At 41.5% G+C, this 17,391-nt stretch overlaps 2 protein-coding genes across 4 annotated transcripts in view; one reads left to right on the top strand and one right to left on the bottom strand.

Moving 5' to 3' along the window:
- pdia6 (protein disulfide isomerase family A, member 6) overlaps window positions 1-5,428 on the top strand; it is a 50,277-nt gene extending 44,849 nt beyond the window's left edge. For both annotated transcript variants that reach the window (XM_055232123.1, XM_033990735.2), the window contains 7 exons: window positions 809-923; window positions 999-1,139; window positions 1,643-1,727; window positions 1,823-1,895; window positions 2,344-2,502; window positions 2,587-2,683; window positions 2,881-5,428. In XM_055232123.1, coding sequence (XP_055088098.1) covers window positions 809-923; window positions 999-1,139; window positions 1,643-1,727; window positions 1,823-1,895; window positions 2,344-2,502; window positions 2,587-2,683; window positions 2,881-2,952 — 742 coding nt within the window. In that variant the 3' untranslated portion in view covers window positions 2,953-5,428. The remainder of the gene's footprint in view (window positions 1-808; window positions 924-998; window positions 1,140-1,642; window positions 1,728-1,822; window positions 1,896-2,343; window positions 2,503-2,586; window positions 2,684-2,880) is intronic.
- Window positions 5,429-6,308: 880 nt separating this feature from the next.
- Window positions 6,309-17,391, bottom strand: part of hpcal1 (hippocalcin-like 1) — a 36,196-nt gene continuing 25,113 nt past the window's right edge. Inside the window, exons 2-5 of one of the 2 annotated variants that reach the window (XM_033990736.2) lie at window positions 14,895-15,010; window positions 13,786-14,190; window positions 9,366-9,471; window positions 6,309-8,312 (exon numbers count right to left, since the gene is read on the bottom strand). In XM_033990736.2, coding sequence (XP_033846627.1) covers window positions 8,215-8,312; window positions 9,366-9,471; window positions 13,786-14,163 — 582 coding nt within the window. In that variant the 5' untranslated portion in view covers window positions 14,164-14,190; window positions 14,895-15,010 and the 3' untranslated portion in view covers window positions 6,309-8,214. The remainder of the gene's footprint in view (window positions 8,313-9,365; window positions 9,472-13,785; window positions 14,191-14,894; window positions 15,011-17,391) is intronic. The other variant, XM_055232125.1, reaches the window with a different exon arrangement.

The raw sequence follows: 17,391 nt of genomic DNA, 5'->3' as shown, positions 1-17,391 counted from the left end.
TTATACATACATTATTTATGCATATGTAAGCGTCTGGTTTGGCCAAACAAAATATTGTCCAGAGATATTGTTTGGAGATTTAAGGCTGATACCAGATGTAAGTAGAGACAGACTGATGTGTCAGGCCGATATATGAACTTTTCTAGCACATTTTCTTTAGCTCATATTAGATCACCAGTTCTCTAGTATGACCAGCTTTATCAAAAGAAAGGTTTTCTGAACAATGGTCAAGTCAATGTGACAAACACTTCACACTAAAAATAATCCAAATCTGAAAATATCAGCACATCTCATCGACCATCAGTTTCTCTAGATTCTAAAGACTTGGTATTGCATCAGTCATGAACAAACCCATATCAGTCGATCTCTAATCTCGACATATGCTGCAAATACATTTTCATCCAACTCACAAAGAGCGTGTTTGTGCAGAGCCCTGAACACTCCAGCTGTGTTTAGATTAGTCTCATATCAGTGAGATTTTATCATTTTCAGCTTGGTGTGATCTGAGGTTAACTTGACATTCTTGGTGTGTATTTGGAACATTTTCTTCATTAAATAAACCTACATTAAGTCGTCGTATAAATTGGCAGAATAAATCTGTTTACTGACAAAATTCATAATATTTGTTTTATTCTGCGTGTGGTCTCATGTGGCGTCAAGTTCACCCGGAATATGTAGCACTTAGAGAAGTGTTTGCAAAGTAGTAATATTAACCATTTTTTTCACATCAACTGGAAAAATGTATCGATATGTCCCAGAAGACTTTGCTGTCACATAGTTGTTGAGAGTTTCCATGTTTGTGGTGTAGTCTGGAGCCTGAATGGGCGGCGGCGGCGTCCTCGGTGAAGGATCAGACCAAAGGCAGAGTGAAGCTGGGAGCAGTGGACGCCACAGTACACCAGGGCCTGGCCAGCAGATACTCTGTGAGTGCTGTGTACAGAGAGATGCAATGCCTCTGGATTAGAAGACTTTTGTTCAAATGTATTTGTTGTGCGCAGATCCGAGGCTTTCCCACCATTAAGATCTTCCGTAAAGGAGAAGAGCCTGAAGACTATCAGGGGGGACGCTCTCGAGGCGACATCATCAACACTGCTCTGGACCTGTTCTCCGACAATGCCCCTCCTCCTGAACTCGTGGAGGTCTGTCCTTTTCTCATCAAATAGATTTGATTCACTCAGCAAAACTAATAGGAAGTCATACGCTGCTATTGGGGCCTGTCACGATAACACATTTTGAAGCAAGATGTGCAAAACTGTCAGAAAACTGTCAGACAATTTACCCACAAGGAAGACATTTTTCTGACAGTTTAAACTAATAACAAAATAAAGGTTAATAAAATTTTGGCTCTTGTTTACATTATGGTTGCTAGGTAAGTTATGCTGTTAATTCTACGCATGTCATATCTGCTGCCCGTGTCCAACCAGGAAGTCAAATATAAACTTCAGCAAAATAAAAACAAACAAACAAAACAAAACTGAAATTTTTGTAAAATCTTAAATAAAATGATATGTCTTGGTGGAATCAGTCGTCTAACCTGTCATACGCACCTTAACTGCCAACCATCTGCTTTTTGTTTAATTTGAATAACTGAAGTACATTACATGATTGGTGGACGCTAACAGAAATATCGTCTTTGCTCCAGATCATAAATGAGGACGCTCTGAAGAAGACGTGCGAGGACAGTCAGCTGTGCGTGATCGCTGTGCTGCCTCACATCCTGGACACAGGTAAATACTTTCACTTTCTTTCAGCAGCGCCCTCCGGTGGTCATCTGGGATTCATAGAGCTGTGGTTACATACTTAACCCGTGTGTGTGGTTCAGGGGCTGCTGGGAGAAACGACTATCTGGACGTGATGTTGAAGATGGCCGACAAGTACAAGAAGAAGATGTGGGGGTAAGGCCTGATGTCTCAGTGTTAGAAAAGACCAAAATGTTTAATACTGATGCAAATGGATGATTAAAGTGGTTCTCACTTCTAGTTACACCTAAATATTTAGCTTTCCGAGTACCCCTAGAACTAAACCTTGACTATATCTGGCCTAAGCCTTGGGTAAATGTGGTCTAAAATGAGACTAACCCAAAGGAACACAAAACTTTTATTGATTTGTCTTGAAATAAATAAAAAAAACTCAAAGTGCAGAGCATCCCACTTCCACTAGGGGCAGCGCGTACCATTGATTGACAAATGGTAGATTATTACAGAAGAATAATGGGAGACTTAAAAAATATTAAATGGTAAATGGTCACATTATTAGACAGCGCTTTTCAATCAGTGTACACAGACACTGGTGGAGCTTCACTAACTTCAATATGATTATTAATATTCATGTGTGTGTGTGTAGGTGGCTGTGGACAGAGGCTGGCGCTCAGATGGATTTGGAGGCCGCTCTGGGCATTGGGGGCTTCGGGTACCCCGCCATGGCCGCCATCAACACCAGGAAGATGAAGTTCGCCCTGCTCAGAGGTTCCTTCAGCGAGACAGGCATTCACGAGTTCCTCAGGTACACTCTAACACGCTTCAGTCATGGATTTACACATGTTTACACGCAAAATCAGTTGAAACTGTTAACGTGTGTGTTCTGCAGGGAGCTGTCGGTCGGCCGTGGATCCACCGCCACGCTGGGAGGAGGAAACATGCCCAAGATCAGCTCTGTGGTGGCCTGGGATGGAAAGGATGGACAGGTCTGTGCTCTCATTGGTTGTTTATTGTCAGATGCCCTCCCTGTGTCTCCATGAGGTCTTATTCAGTGTAAAAGCTGCTAACCCTGTAGATTACACCTCTACAAAGATGTGCTGAGATGAGTCCGTGTGTCAGATGCCCTCCCTGAGTATACACAGTTTCGAATTAATAATCCAAATCTTGTTCTTCTTGCCCGCAGCTTCCTTTGGAGGAGGAGTACGACCTCAGCGACGTAGACCTGGACGAAGACTTTGACAAAGACGAATTGTGAGCCCAAACCTGGACTAAACCCGGACCGGATCAGGTCTTTGGTCCCACAGGACACGCCTCCCCTCTCCCGTGGACGAATGGGAGGCCAGGACCTGCAGTTACTGAAATAACTCCTCCTAGACCTGTCTGAAACCCGGGCCGTCTGTATTTTGTCACAGCGGGTCAAATGAACTTTACACAAGAACTCATGTTTCTACTCCACTCTTTTTTTTTTTTTTTTTTTTTTTTTAAAGCGGGGTTAGAGTGTTTCAGAGGGCGAGGCTGCAGCGCACACAGATGAAGTCAAATGTGAATACACTTGGGAATGATTGCACTAAGGTAAATATTTGAACATTTGTGGAAAAAAATAATTCTACCCATGTTAAAGGTGCCTTCTGCTCTGGCTCTCCTTAAGTTTGTCCTATGACACGACTCTCACAAAGCGCACCTTAAACCAAACGTCGAAATAGTCCAAACTGTCACAAAACTGAATGTCTGAGGGTCAAGAGGCTAAAACTGGCTGATTTCACAATATCTATAACACATATTTGAGTATATTTCAATTTCTCAAAAATAAGAGTTTGATTTGAACGGTTAAAGTCGCACTATGGAACTGTTCGGATGGTTACTTCTCGCCTGTCGCCACGAAGATTGCTTTGCTCCGGAAAGTTCCTCACCATTAATCGCCATTAATTTATTGCTGGCTTTTGCTATTTTCTAGGGGATTTCATTGCTTAAAAAAAAATCTCTTGCATTATCGCTGTGAGCGGATCTGTCCTATAAGCAGTGGTGGAATGTAACAAAGTAAAAGTAACAGGACTGTATGTGAGTAAAGACTTAAATGTAGTAAAGTAAAAAGTATCCAGTTTAAAGAGCAGGTATCTGTACTTTCTATTCCACTACACTTTTGTACACGAGTTAAAAGTATTTTTTATTGTGTGAGATCTACTGAAAAGGCTGAGGGTTTATTTTTTACCTTGTTCATAATTTGAGCAAACAAAAAATTACAAATAAAAACAGCAAAAAAATCTATTCAGTTGTTTCTGTTGAACAAAATTCAGTACAAATCAAAATCACTTGAAGATCATGAAATACTTTTACTTTTTACTCTTCAAGTACATTTTTAAACAGATACTTTTACTTATGTAGATCTTTTTTCATGTGATACTTTTACTTGAGTATTTATGTGCTCTGGTATCTGTACTTTTACTGTACTTTTAAGTAACATTAAGTACTTCCACCACTGCCTATAACCTAGTTGTTAGCAGGTGTTGCAGCACTGCTAAAGTGTTTAATGCCATACTGTGGAACAAGTGGGCAAAGCAATCAACATGTTCATGCAAACAAGCAGGTGGTGTAATTAAATGTACAGATTGTAGTCATTTCAATTCAGACAAAAAATAAAACGTAAATACCCTAAATATTTATGTACAAATGAAATCTAGTGAAACTTAGTGAAGCGAAAGCAGAAACTGAAGCAAAATTACTGAAGTTAACGTTCTAATTTTGGCTTGTGTAGATTTTTTGCATTATCGTGACAAAATGGTACTTACCTGTAAGTCAAACGTAATGAAATGAGTCAAATAGTTCAAAGCTTTTTAAATCTCAACTCAATAGTTCATTTAAGCTCCTCACACAAACACACTACAGGATCATTGAGTTTTTGGGACGTGGCCTCAGATTGGATATTCGTGTACGATTTTTGAATCAGCTGTGCTCATGTTTTTGCATCAGTGCAACTCTGAGGTGCTATCATACCGTAACCACGAAACATCACCACGGCAACGACCTCAAATAATGGTGCCCAGTCCAGTTTGAAACGTTCTTCAAAAGTAAGAAGGTGAGAGTAAATCCTATTTTTGTTTTGTTTTTTTGTACGTAAATCAGAGTGAAGCTGCTGCTGCTACAGTAAACATGACTCTACTTCCTGTCTCATTTATCGTCTGCCTTTTGTGCATTAAAAACATTTATCTGCACCACATTTCACAAATCATAATGACGCACTTACAATATCATCATTTTAAGATTGAAAAAATCCTGTTTGTGGCGGCCTTAAGATGCGCTAAAGTCATTTTACCCAGGGCGAGATGTTCAGTTTTTGCAATACGTTAATCCTGATACTCACTTCACAAATTCTGCCCTGTTTTAATAATTTCAAAAGGCTCTAGATTCTGTCTGTCCATCTCTCTCTTTCTTCTGTCTCTCCCCTCCTGTTGCTGAGGTGGTCTAGTCTGTACCAGGGGAGCAGGGTCTTAGGGGTCCAGATTTTGACCCTCTTCCTGTTCATTTACTCTCATTTGAGGCGTCTTGCCGTGGGCCCTGACATTTCCGTCTCCGGGCCTGTACCTCTCCATGTGGTCGTTTGAGTCTGAGCTGTGCGTCTGGCCTGCTGTCCGGGGTTGGGGGGGGGGGGGGATAATGTGGGACGACTTCTTGTGTAGATTTTTCTTACACGACTTTATTTGAATTGTGTGAACCAAATGACATTTTTGTTACAAAAATAAAAAGACTAAAAACAGCCACAGTGTTGGCGCATACATAAATGTTTGTACACAATTGGAGAAGGGTAAAGCGCATGCAAACGGTGTGGTCCAAGACAAGAAAGCCACTGGAAAAACACTGAAGCCACTTAAAACTACACTGTGGAACTTTTCTGCTGGAGCGTTTTCTCTGTCTCTGTTTTAGTATCAACACCTGCCCAAATCAGTCTCTAGTTTCAACACAAGTTTTAGTATCGATTAGTATCTGATTTTAGATACTTCTGACAAACTTATTATGGCATTATTACTTTGCCTGGAATGTTCCACAGTACGGCTTCTATCTCCATGGAGACAGCTGATGCCACTAGGCCAAGTTACAGGGCAGATCTACGGAGAGGCGATACTGCTCACAGTGAGAATACCTGTTTTTCAAGGTATTTTAAAGCAATAAACATTTAAATCGTAAATCCTATATAAGCTAAATGTTAAATGCCATAACGTCTCCACAGTGTCACCAGAAAAGTTACACAGTGCACATTTAACTAGAGGTGGGTGATATATAGATGAAAACTACTCTGAAAAGTACTATTTCTTTATAAAATTACTTAAATGTAAGTGAGTACTAGCCACCGTTACATCTTTAATCTGAGTCTGTCCTTGTGCCCTGAAGCCTCTGTTGACTTTAAGCAGTGGTGGAAGAAGTACTCAACTTTGTCACTTAAGTAAAAGTACAGATACCAGAGCGAAGACATACTCAAGTAAAAGTATTAAAGTACCTGTTTAAAAGTGTACTTGAAGTATTTTTGCACAGATTTTGTGATCTAATAAAGCTTTAAATGCGTCTGGATTTGGTTCAACAGAAACAACTGAATTGATCTTTTTTCTTTTTTTTTCCTGGCAGTTTTTATTTGTATATTTTTGTTTGCTCAAATTGTGAATGTGTTAAAAATAAACCCACAGGTCTCAAACGTTTACTTTTCAGTCCAGTTCAAAGATGTGGAGTAGAAAGTACAGATACTGCTCTCAAATGTAGTGCAGTAAAAGTGAAAAGTAAACCTTAAAGTATACCTTTAAATTTATGCTTGAGCGCAATACTTTAATATTTTTACTTCATTACGTTCCACCACTGCCTTTAAGATGATCATGAAATACATTTTAAAGATGTGCAAAAAATCCATTACAAAGCACATTGTCTATAATATACCTGTATCTACAGCATCAGGAAAATGAAATGATAAAAGTGAAGTTAAACGTTAATGTTGTGCAATACTTAAACCTCAGTTAAGACTTTTACAGGCACATTTATGATGGACAAGAAAAATATAATGAAAATACTGAGAGTGTGAATCACCCACCGCTGCACTTAAAGGAACTGTATGAGTCCTGTACTACTACTGTGTAACTATGTACTACAACCACAACTGAACCTCCAGAAGCACGTCCAATGTTTTTGTAAGAATAAATCAGCATTTGAAACGTTAACAGCAAAAGTTCTATCTGTTTTGAACATGTTTACCTCGTATCTGCAGAGATATGTCAAGTTTATGGAGTTTAAAATCAAAATACAGTTCCTTTCACTTTATATTTGGTCAAAGTTTACACAGATCTGTAATTAGCCACCTTCTCAGAGCAACATGAGCAGAATCATAACACTTCAAAGTCCGTCAGTATAAATACAACTTATGGCACTGTATCACTATGAAAAGACAAACAAAAGACAAAGTATCACTGACGAGCTCTGCGGAGGGGTGTGTCCTTGTCTCGTGTCCACAGGAACGCTAACCACGTTAGTACGGTGGGACATGATTTAAGCTTTTTTTTTTTACATTTTGATTCCCTGTAGACAAACATTTTATTTCCTTTAACAACATTATGTCCTGACTTTGCCTCTGTGAACTGAACCAAAGCAGCGTGTTTTTTAAGATGAGGAACCTCCATGTAGTTAGCATTGAATTAAAGCCTCTGAAAGTTGTGAAAAGCGCTTATAAACTCATCGGGATGAATCATTAGGATGCTCTGAATGTGTTTGGATTGCAGCAAATCATTAAAAAACTCTACTTCTGTTTTTGTGTTTTTAAGACAATAAAATTCTGGTCCCACAACAGAAAACCATGTACGACTAAACCCTGACGATTACATCATCAGATTACTCTATGCAGTTTGGCAGTGGTTCAAATACTCGAGTTTTTGTGTCCATCACTGATGTTGTTTCTATGGTAACCAGGGTTTAAAAGTCAGATGAGAACTACTGCACACAGTGAGACGTGTGCAAAAGTCCCACAAAGTCCACAGACGCAGAGACACCTTCAGCCGCGTGTCCTCTCCAGAGTGTAAACATGACGGACAAGAGGGAGAGGAGGGACAGGAGGGACATGTGAGACATGTGAGACAAGAGGGACATAAAGGAGTGGAGGGATGCGAGAGGCAGGCGGGACAGAAGAGAGAGAAGGGATACAGGGGACACAGGTGACTAGAGAGACAGGAGGGGCATGAAGGAAAGGAGGACATGATGGACAGGAGTGGCACGAGAGATATGAGGGACTGAGGGACAGAAAAACACAGTGGACATAGAGGACCGGAGGAACATGAGGAGGAAGATGAGGAAGGACATGGGGGAACATAATGGACATGGGAGACACGGGGGACAGGAGTGACATGAGTGACACAGTGGACATGTGGGACAGGAGGGACATAAATGACCTGAGGGACAGGAAGAGACACAAAGGATAAGAGGATGGACAGGATGGTAATGAGGGACAGGAGGGACACAGGGAGGGACATGCGGGACAGTCTAGAGTGTCGGCTCAGAGCTGGCGAGCCGCGCCCTGCTCTGACTGCAGCAGGCGCACGATGGACGGGTCACTTTTGGCACCGCGAATGAACTCCTCCAAAGACAGGCGTCCTATAAGAGAGACGGAGAGAGAGACAGAGAGAGAGAGAGAGAAAGGGGGTGGGGGTGAGAAAAGGAAAGAGGAGAGAATGAGAGGAGGGAGAGACAGAAAGAGAGAGGGGCAGACAGAGGAGGGGGACAGAAAGAAGAGGGGAGAGACAGGGGAGAAGGAGAAGAACAGAGGAGAGAATAAAAAGGGAGGGGTAGAGGAGGCGACAGAGGCAGGGAGGGGGGTTGAGAGGAGAGGGATGAGGAGAGAGAGAAGAGAAGGGAAGACAGAAAGGTGGAAAGGAGCGGAGTAGGGAGGAGACACGGAAGAGAGTGACAAGAGAGAGAGGGGAAAAAAGGAACAGGGAAAGAGAGTAGAAGAGGAGAGACAAAAATAAGTGACTGTGAGCTGAGTCACACAGCAAAGTTCAACAACTATTGTGAGTCAGTCTATTTCAGAGTGACACAAGTATAAATGTACATGTGTCCAGTTGACCAGTCCAGTCCAGTCGTGGTAGTTTGCAAGTTAACAGTTAGCGTTTAACTTTAGGTCAGTAGAGATTGGCAATTCCAGGTCTGAAATTATCTACATGATTCTAGTGAAGGTGTGTGGAGTTTAAAAACACAGTGGAGCACTTCCTGTATCACCACATGATGACATCACAAGGTGGAACAGAGGCTAAATATGCAGAGTTTGTGTCTTAAACATGTGTGAATGAAACAAAACACAACTCCAGGTCTGTTTGCGATGAGGAAACTACATTAGAACAGATATCAGAATAGACCACATAGACTTGGTTTGGCCCTGTTACTGTCCTGGTTTAGTCCTGGTTTAGTCCTGGTTTAGTCCTGGCTTAGTTCTGGTTTAGTGCCAGTTTTGATGTGGAATGTGTGTGAGCGCTCTCTGAATGGGTTGGTATCAAAGGTTATGCTTAAAATGTAAACTCTACAGGTAGATTATTAAAACAGACCAGGCTGAACCACAAGTATCATAGCAACCAAAGAGCCAATCCTATTTGGAACGCAGCGGCTAGCAGTTTAGCTCTGTGCATTTATATGTACAGTCTATGGTCTCACCGTCGTTGTCGATGTCCATCTGTCTGAAGATCTTGTCCGTGCGTTTCTCTGGAGTGGACTCATCCTCAGGCATCTTCATCACCGACGACACCATCTTGTAAATGGCCTGTGGGTCACATGAAACAGGAGTCAGTGATGGAAAACACTCAAGAGGAGGATTATAATGTGTTATGTATGATGTAAAATAAAATAAAATATAAAAAGGCTGTTTTATTTTGAAATCATCGACAGCTTACTGTTACTTTCAGGACAATGATGTGTTTGATTGTTTTACTTTGGTAAATAAAGTTTAAGAAAGTGCTCTTGTGTTCTTAAACTCCTGCAGTTGTGGTCACTCAATCCCAGCATGCACCTACAAACATTTGTACTTGATCCACACTGGAATGTAGAAGAAAGAGAGACTTTTACTAGATTTACAAAGCTTCAGGTTGATGGTAAAAGTAGATTTCTGCAGCTAAACGGGCTAGCAGCTAATCAAGACATATATTAATTAAGCTACGGGTGTATTTTTACATCAATATTGTATTTTTATTTGTTTTTTCCAGTTTGTATTGTCATTAGCATTATAGTCTATTAATAAGGCAGAGCAGTTTGAAGAGAAATGATCTCAAATGCTTTTAGCACACACTTTAATCTGCTTAATGTTGACTGCTTATAAGTGTGGACTGTGGAAAATAAATCAAACAAAAGTTAAATAAATGTTTTGTGTGTTTATTACATTGACATGAATGATCTGCTGCCAACAGGCTACAGCGTCTGCACATTAAACACATGGTGTTTTCACAGTTTCATCTGTTTCACATCATTTGTGAAACAGATGAAACTGTGTCAGTGTCTGTAAATGTTACAGGTCCATCTAGACCTGTCACTATAATCACCATATCCACTTATTGTTCAACATATGAAGCTGAAAGAATATTCTTTTGAGGTCAATATTTATCGTGTCTCATTTTCTTTGCAGTACTTTAGTTATACGATAATATTAAATATATTAAATAACTCTCATTGACTCATTACAGATGTAAAGTAAAGCACTAAAGTGTTTCATTCTGCTGTTTATTTAGAGCAGGGGTGCCCAAAATCTTTTCACCGAGGGCCATATCTTGAAAAATGTTCGTCACAGAGGGCCACAGACCAGTGGTCAATATAGTGGATAGATGGTGCATTATCATAGTTTTGACTTCAGACTTCAAATAAAGTTTGAAATATTAATATTAGGCCTGTATGACAATGCAAAGTGATGTTATTCAGGTTATATTGGTAGGATTACTCAAATTTGTTGTAAAAAGTACTGATTTTGGCCAAAGGGCCAACAAAAATTCGTCTGAGGGCTGCATTTGGCCCCCAGGCCATAGTTTGGACACTCCCGATTTAGAGCATAATTATTTGTTAATATTGTAGATTTAGAACAGTTTTTATGGTATAAATCTGCTCTTGTGTTATCGTGTCAGTGGCATAAAGTTTCAGTATTATCATTTATCATCATTTACTCAATTAACAGGCGCAGGCACAAAGATTTATAATAAAGTTTATATTTCACAAACATCTCCAGGGAGTCTTTTTGGTGATACAAGAAGGTGAAAAGTAAACCAGATGTCCAGATACTCCAGAGTTAAGGTAAAATTTATGTGATCGGTCCTCTTACTGTACCAGGTAAGGGTCACTAATGTTTAATGTGATGAGATTATCTTTCTATCTTATTTTTAAGATTAATCATTGTTTATGATTTCATTTAATGGCAAAAACTCCAAAAGTGGACTTGGTGCCTTTCATTACCACTAATTCACCACAGCCAATACAGAGCTCCATATTTATCCATCCATCCATCCATTTTCTTCCGCTTATCCGGGGCCGGGTCGCGGGGGCAGCAGTCTAAGCAGGGACTCCCAGACTTCCCTCACCCCGGACACGTCCTCCAGCTCCTCCGGTGGGACCCCAAGGCGTTCCCAGGCCAGCCGAGAGACATAGTCCCTCCAGCGTGTCCTGGGTCTTCCCCGGGGCCTCCTCCCGGTGGGACATGCCCAGAACACCTCCCTAGGGAGGCGTCCAGGAGGCATCCTGAGCAGATGCCCGAGCCACCTCAGCTGGTTCCTCTCAACGTGTAGGAGCAGCGGCTCTACTCCGAGCTCCTCCTGTGTGACCGAGCTCCTCACCCTATCCCTAAGGGTGCGCCCGGCCACTCTGCGGAGGAAGCCCATTTCAGCCGCTTGTATCCGCGATCTTGTCCTTTCGGTCATTACCCAAAGCTCATGACCATAGGTGAGGGTAGGAACGTAGATTGACCGGTAAATCGAGAGCTTCGCCTTCCGGCTCAGCTCCTTCTTTACCACAACGGACCGATACAGCGACCGCATCACTGCAGACGCTGCACCGATCCGCCTGTCAATCTCACGCTCCATCCTTCCCTCACTCGTGAACAAGACCCCGAGATACTTGAACTCCTCCACTTGGGGCAGAGACTCACCACCCACCCGGAGAGAGCAAACCACCTTTTTCCGGTCGAGAACCATGGCCTCGGATTTGGAGGAGCTGATTCTCATCCCAGCCGCTTCTCCATATTCCACCTGCGGGAGGAGCCATGAGGGGCGGGTGCGGAGAGATCCGGGTAGCAGTCGAAGGCGGGGACCTCGACGACCGGGTCTCCGGACATGGAGACTAGCTCTGGGGACATGGAATGTCACCTCCATATTTATCTATTTATTTATTCTTTATTTCAGGCATAAATATTATTCAGTCCATAGTTTAAAAAAGAACAGGACATAAAATATACAAGGCAACCAAATGAGTCCATAAAGTTAGTCCATATAATAGACACAGCTAACCTGGTAAACACCACACTCCAAATAGAAAATGATCATGGGCTTCCGGCTCCATTGAGTCTCGCTTCAATTCACTTTCTATGTAAAAACTCTGTCTCCTCTCTCTGGAACTGCTGCTGTCAGCCTCGTCATTTTGGTCTGAAAATGTTCGTATTAATCCGCTCTACATGATCCTGGTGTTTTTATTTCACTATTGTGTCTGTAAATCAAGATATGAACTTTAATAACAGACAAATCAGATGCCTACTTTCACTGGGGTCGCTAGTGTTAGCAACAGGTTTGATTGACAGCGTTGCTATATGCCTGCTCTCTGCTAAACCAGCTGTGTGGGTGGGAAAGGGTGTTACTTTCAACAGCCTCGCTCCAGATTGCCTCTTTGGTTGCTATGATACTCGCTGTCGGAATTCTTAATATGCAACTTGGCTCCAAATTGGCTCCTGTAACTGCTAGACTCAACGAGGTTCATTTGACCAGAGACAAATGCTGTGGGTGACGTAACACTCACTCAGTCCACTTCTTTATACAGTCTATGAGTTAGCCTTAAAGCTAACCCTGGGTCATTAGCCCTAAAGCTAACCCTGACTCATGAGCCGCCCTGTGGTGCTGCTGTCTCTGCTCAGGCGTACACAGATCAGTGGCCTTCTCTCACATTGGTCAGTTTCCACAAACAGTGGCTGTGTAAATATTGATAGTGCCCCTGCAGGCCGAGGGTAAATAAGAGCAGATAAGAGCAGAGGTAGCCATAGATCTGCTCACACTCACATCAGGGTGTGGCAGCACAGATTCACACAGCAAATCAACTCACTCGTGTGTTAAGCCTCATTCCTTACTCCATTAGAAACCAGTCAATCACGACTGGATAAATAAAAATAAGACAAAACAGGCAGATCTTTATAAAGCACTTTACAAAAAGATTAGCAATAGGACGTATTTTAGGTCCAAACGCTCGACGTAATTCAGACTTTCCAGCTTCTAGGTCTGAGTCCAAATGTTAAACACACAGGACAAAGTCATTTCTAAACTATCTGGAGGTTTAAATGCACAGTGTCTTTGGCCTTTGTCTTTAGGTGTTCGATTAAAACAAATTTTAAACTGAAAACAACTGTAATGTTGATTTATTCTTAGTTACAAAAACACTGGACAAGATGGCCAAGTTGAATATGATATAATTTGATGTTTTGGTTCATATGACGATTATCCAGTCAGAAAGCAGAATGAGCCTCACATCAGTCTCTCATTTGTGTTGCCAGTTTCATACTGAAATCCAGTTGGTTTAAACCTAAAGTGTCTCTCTCTGACCTGAATAGTCTCTACCTAAACCCCAGCACCTGCAGCTAATCATGACTCAGTGCTAGTGCAGCCTCTGCAGCTCAGTGAGTGAATTCTGGAGGTTCTGAGGTTTGCATGAGGCCTGTCCATAAAATAAGAATATACTGTACGATCTCGAGCATGTGGCCCTGCTCATGTATTCTGCTTATGTTCCTCTCACGTGTATGTCCTTGGGCATCTCGGCCCTGATTATAAACTGTAATACGTCCCTCTCAACTGTAGGATCTCAAGCATCTCCTCCCTGCTCGTGTGTGTACGTATGTCCCTCTCACCTGTACGATCTCGAGCATCTCGGCCCTGCTGATGTAGCCATTTCCATCCAGGTCATACATACTGAAGGCCCAGCGGAGCTTCTGCTCCAGGCCTCCTCGTGAGGTGACGCTCAGAGCGATGATGAACTCCCTGAAGTCTATGGTGGCATCTCCATTGGTGTCAAAGGTGCGGAACACGTGCTCAGCAAACTTGGATGCATCTCCGTAGGGGAAAAAGTTGGCGTAGATCTTCTTAAACTCGTCCACAGTCAGGTGTCCTGTAGGGCAGTCCTTGAGGAAGCCGCGGTACCACTCCTGCAGCTCATGGTCACTGAACTCTGTGTTCTCCCTCAGGTCGTTCAGCACCTCGGGGCGGAGCTTACTGTTCTGTTTTCCCATGGCTCCGCCTCCTCCCTCAGCGGATATCTACAGGAGACAGAGGAGCACAAACTCAGAATGAGTCATATGAAGACACATGGGGATTGGGTTTCTATACTAAGCCTCTACTCCCTTTACACAGCATAAGCACACATATGTCTCTTCTCATATGGTTCAGCTCAATATAGTATTTTTGTCACTTTTTTTTTTGTCATTTTTGATATTTTGCAACTGATGCCATCAACATCCCAGGAGATATGAAGCTAACTGTAGGCACTGCTCTGTCTGAAGCTCTATTACTCAACTTAGTTTAATCTGATCTTTGTTTAGCACAATCTGACCAGAAACAACTACCTTAGCTGGAACTGCAACAGGTGAGCTGATTTGTGCCATTAAACAAGTCCCTCTCAAATAATATTGCTGTCACAAGCTAACTAGCATTAGCAATAGCATTAGCCAACAGTTTTTAATTCATACCTTTTTGTAGAAAATTATCATGAATGCTCAAATTGATCACAGGCTGGTGAAAATATGTTGGTTAAATCAATTTTGTATGTTTTCTTGAGTTTCAGACTACTTTGAAATATTTTTTGACACTGTTTGCTAATGTGTGGAATGTATCACCATAGTAACTGCCGAACATTCTGCCATACACATACATATAGAACTCCCCCAATGTGATTTCACTGTAAGGTATCAATAAACTTACAAAACTGAAAATGATTCAAGTACAAGATAAAAGTAGGCAGTACCTATCTGACGAGTCCTCTCCCCTGCGCAGATCTGGTCTGATCAAGGCTCTGTAGACCTCTTCCCTGCTCAAGTCTGGGTTCAGGTCTGGTCCAGGCTTTCTTTAGACCTGGTCCACCTGCACACAGCAACAGCACACAGCTCATTCTCTGCTCTGTGTGACTCCATCAAACATTCATGTGTTCAATATACACCTCAGTCTGAGGCACAGTTCCTGTAGGACTGGCCCTGCAGCTGTGCAGCTCATATCAGGCAAAATGTAAAAGACTGGGACCTATAGGGATGCATCAGGAACTTTTTTATGTTTTGTGATTAGATTTGCAATATACACTACCAGTCAAAACTTTGTACACACCCTCTCATTCAATGTTTTTTTTTTCTTCATTTTTACTACTTTCTGCATTTTATATACATACAGAAGACATGAAGTATATGAAGTCAGATATAACAGGCTCTGTGCACAACAACGCCTCAACCTCACTGTTAGCATCACTACTTCATGTCCTGTTAAATCTCTAGGAGGTTTTGGCTAATTCACACTAAAATCAATAAATATTTAAAGATGAGACAGTGGACAGGGAGCTGCAGGTGGGTTAGGGGTTAGGGGTCAGGGGTCAAAGGTTAGGGGATTAGGGTCACACAGTGGACAGGGAGCTGTGTGTGGATGTCACTGACAACATGTTAAACATTACACAAATAAAATGAATACTTGATTTTAATAAATGTTACTGTTAGCAATGCTAGTGAGCTAGCTAGCATGCTACTGTGCACAGATCCTATTATGCAGAAAAAAAAGATAAATACCTTGGCTAAATATTTGTTTTATATTTTATATTCACATCCTCGGAGTAGCCACCCTTTGCTTTGTTGAAAAATATTTAGTTGAGTTATTTTTTTTTTCTTTGAACATAATTCCATACATCTTGCTTCACATATTTGATGTCTTCTTTGTCTAAAATGTATCTAGTTTTCAAAATAAAGAAAAATAACACTGAATGAGAGTGTGTTCAAACCTTTGTCTGGTGGTGTCTGTATAAGAAGGATTCTTATACAGACGCACATCAGGTGCACATGCTAAACACCTCCAGGATCGTTCACATTTGAGAGAAGACTGAATCTGAACTGATAAACCAACACAAGAATCACATGTGTACAGGTAAAACAAGATCCTTCAACAAAAAGACAGGGTATTTTGCTGCCTGTAAACGACATTCTATGAAACTAAAAATTACCAGTTCTACATGATTCACATTGATTGTATTGTGCATTTTGTAATACGGTTGTACTACAGCACCTACAACAGGGTCAGAGGTGTTTTTGCTTTTTGTTTTGTCACAACCGATGCCCTTTCTCTTGTAATAAACCATGTCCAACATGGCTGCTTGAGTGTCTTATCTCGAGACACACCGGCCATGAGGTTTGAACTGGTGACCTTGTGGTTGGTGGGTGTACCAACAATACGAAGGTGCTGTCGTGATACTAAAATGTGTCTTATACATGTGAAAGATACAGCTCAACATCATTCTAAAGATTCAGGAATTCAGGATTCAGGAAAGGTTCATTTCTATCCTGTGAATGTGACTTTTTTAGTATCGATATCCGCTCAAATGAGTATCTAGTTTCCGTTTTAGTATCAAAAAGCATCTGATGTTCATTACTTTTGACAACCCATATTTACTTTCTCAAAAGTCTCAGCAGTACATGCAGATGGAAATTATTACATATTTATTTTTCATTTTTTGCTAAACTCTACCCTTATTATAACCTCTATTTTCTTCGTGGCAGCTTGATCCTGTGCCTGGTTGACCGGGTCAGCTCGAGCACCACTCCTCCGTCTTTTCTATTGGATTTGCAGGACATTGGCTCCGGGAGCAGCAGTGTCCTCAGGCTCTGTCATCTCCAATAAAGCCACTTAGTGAAAGGCCAAACGGGCTCACTGCTGCTACGGCGACAAGCACCTATTGATTTTATAAACAGTTTTCACTTGTGGGACCTCAACCACAATCAGATATTATACAGTGATGTAAGGCACGTGGACACCAAATTAGACCTTAAAGAGAAGATATTACACTGTTAACTCCAATGTTGATTCTTCTTTAAGAGTTTAGTATGACTCACTAGAAAACAAGAGCTTTACTGTAAAAAAAAGTAGAGCATTTGAGTGACACGGCGAGCACACACTGGCACGTGTTTAAGGCACTTTTTTTTTTGAGTTTTACATTTTCCCACCTCTTTATCATAGACTGTATATAAATGGACAAAGCTAACACACTAGCTGCCACGTTCAGAATAGTATACATGGGCGAACTTCCCGCTACATTGACGTGGCTCTGATTCACTTTCTATTGAAAAACTGTGGTCCCTCTCTCTGTAACTGCTGCTGTCAGACTCATCATTTTGGTCTTAAATGTTCGTATTAATCCTCTACATGATCCTGGGGTCTTTATTTCGCTATTCTGTCCGTAACTGAAGATATGAAGATTAATAACAGACAAATCA

This window comes from Periophthalmus magnuspinnatus, chromosome 24 (genome assembly GCF_009829125.3).
Source record: "Periophthalmus magnuspinnatus isolate fPerMag1 chromosome 24, fPerMag1.2.pri, whole genome shotgun sequence".
In the NCBI taxonomy this organism is placed as follows: domain Eukaryota; kingdom Metazoa; phylum Chordata; class Actinopteri; order Gobiiformes; family Gobiidae; genus Periophthalmus; species Periophthalmus magnuspinnatus.
The sequence above is the reverse complement of the archived record's forward strand: the minus strand, read 5'-3'. Positions and strand labels throughout refer to the sequence as shown.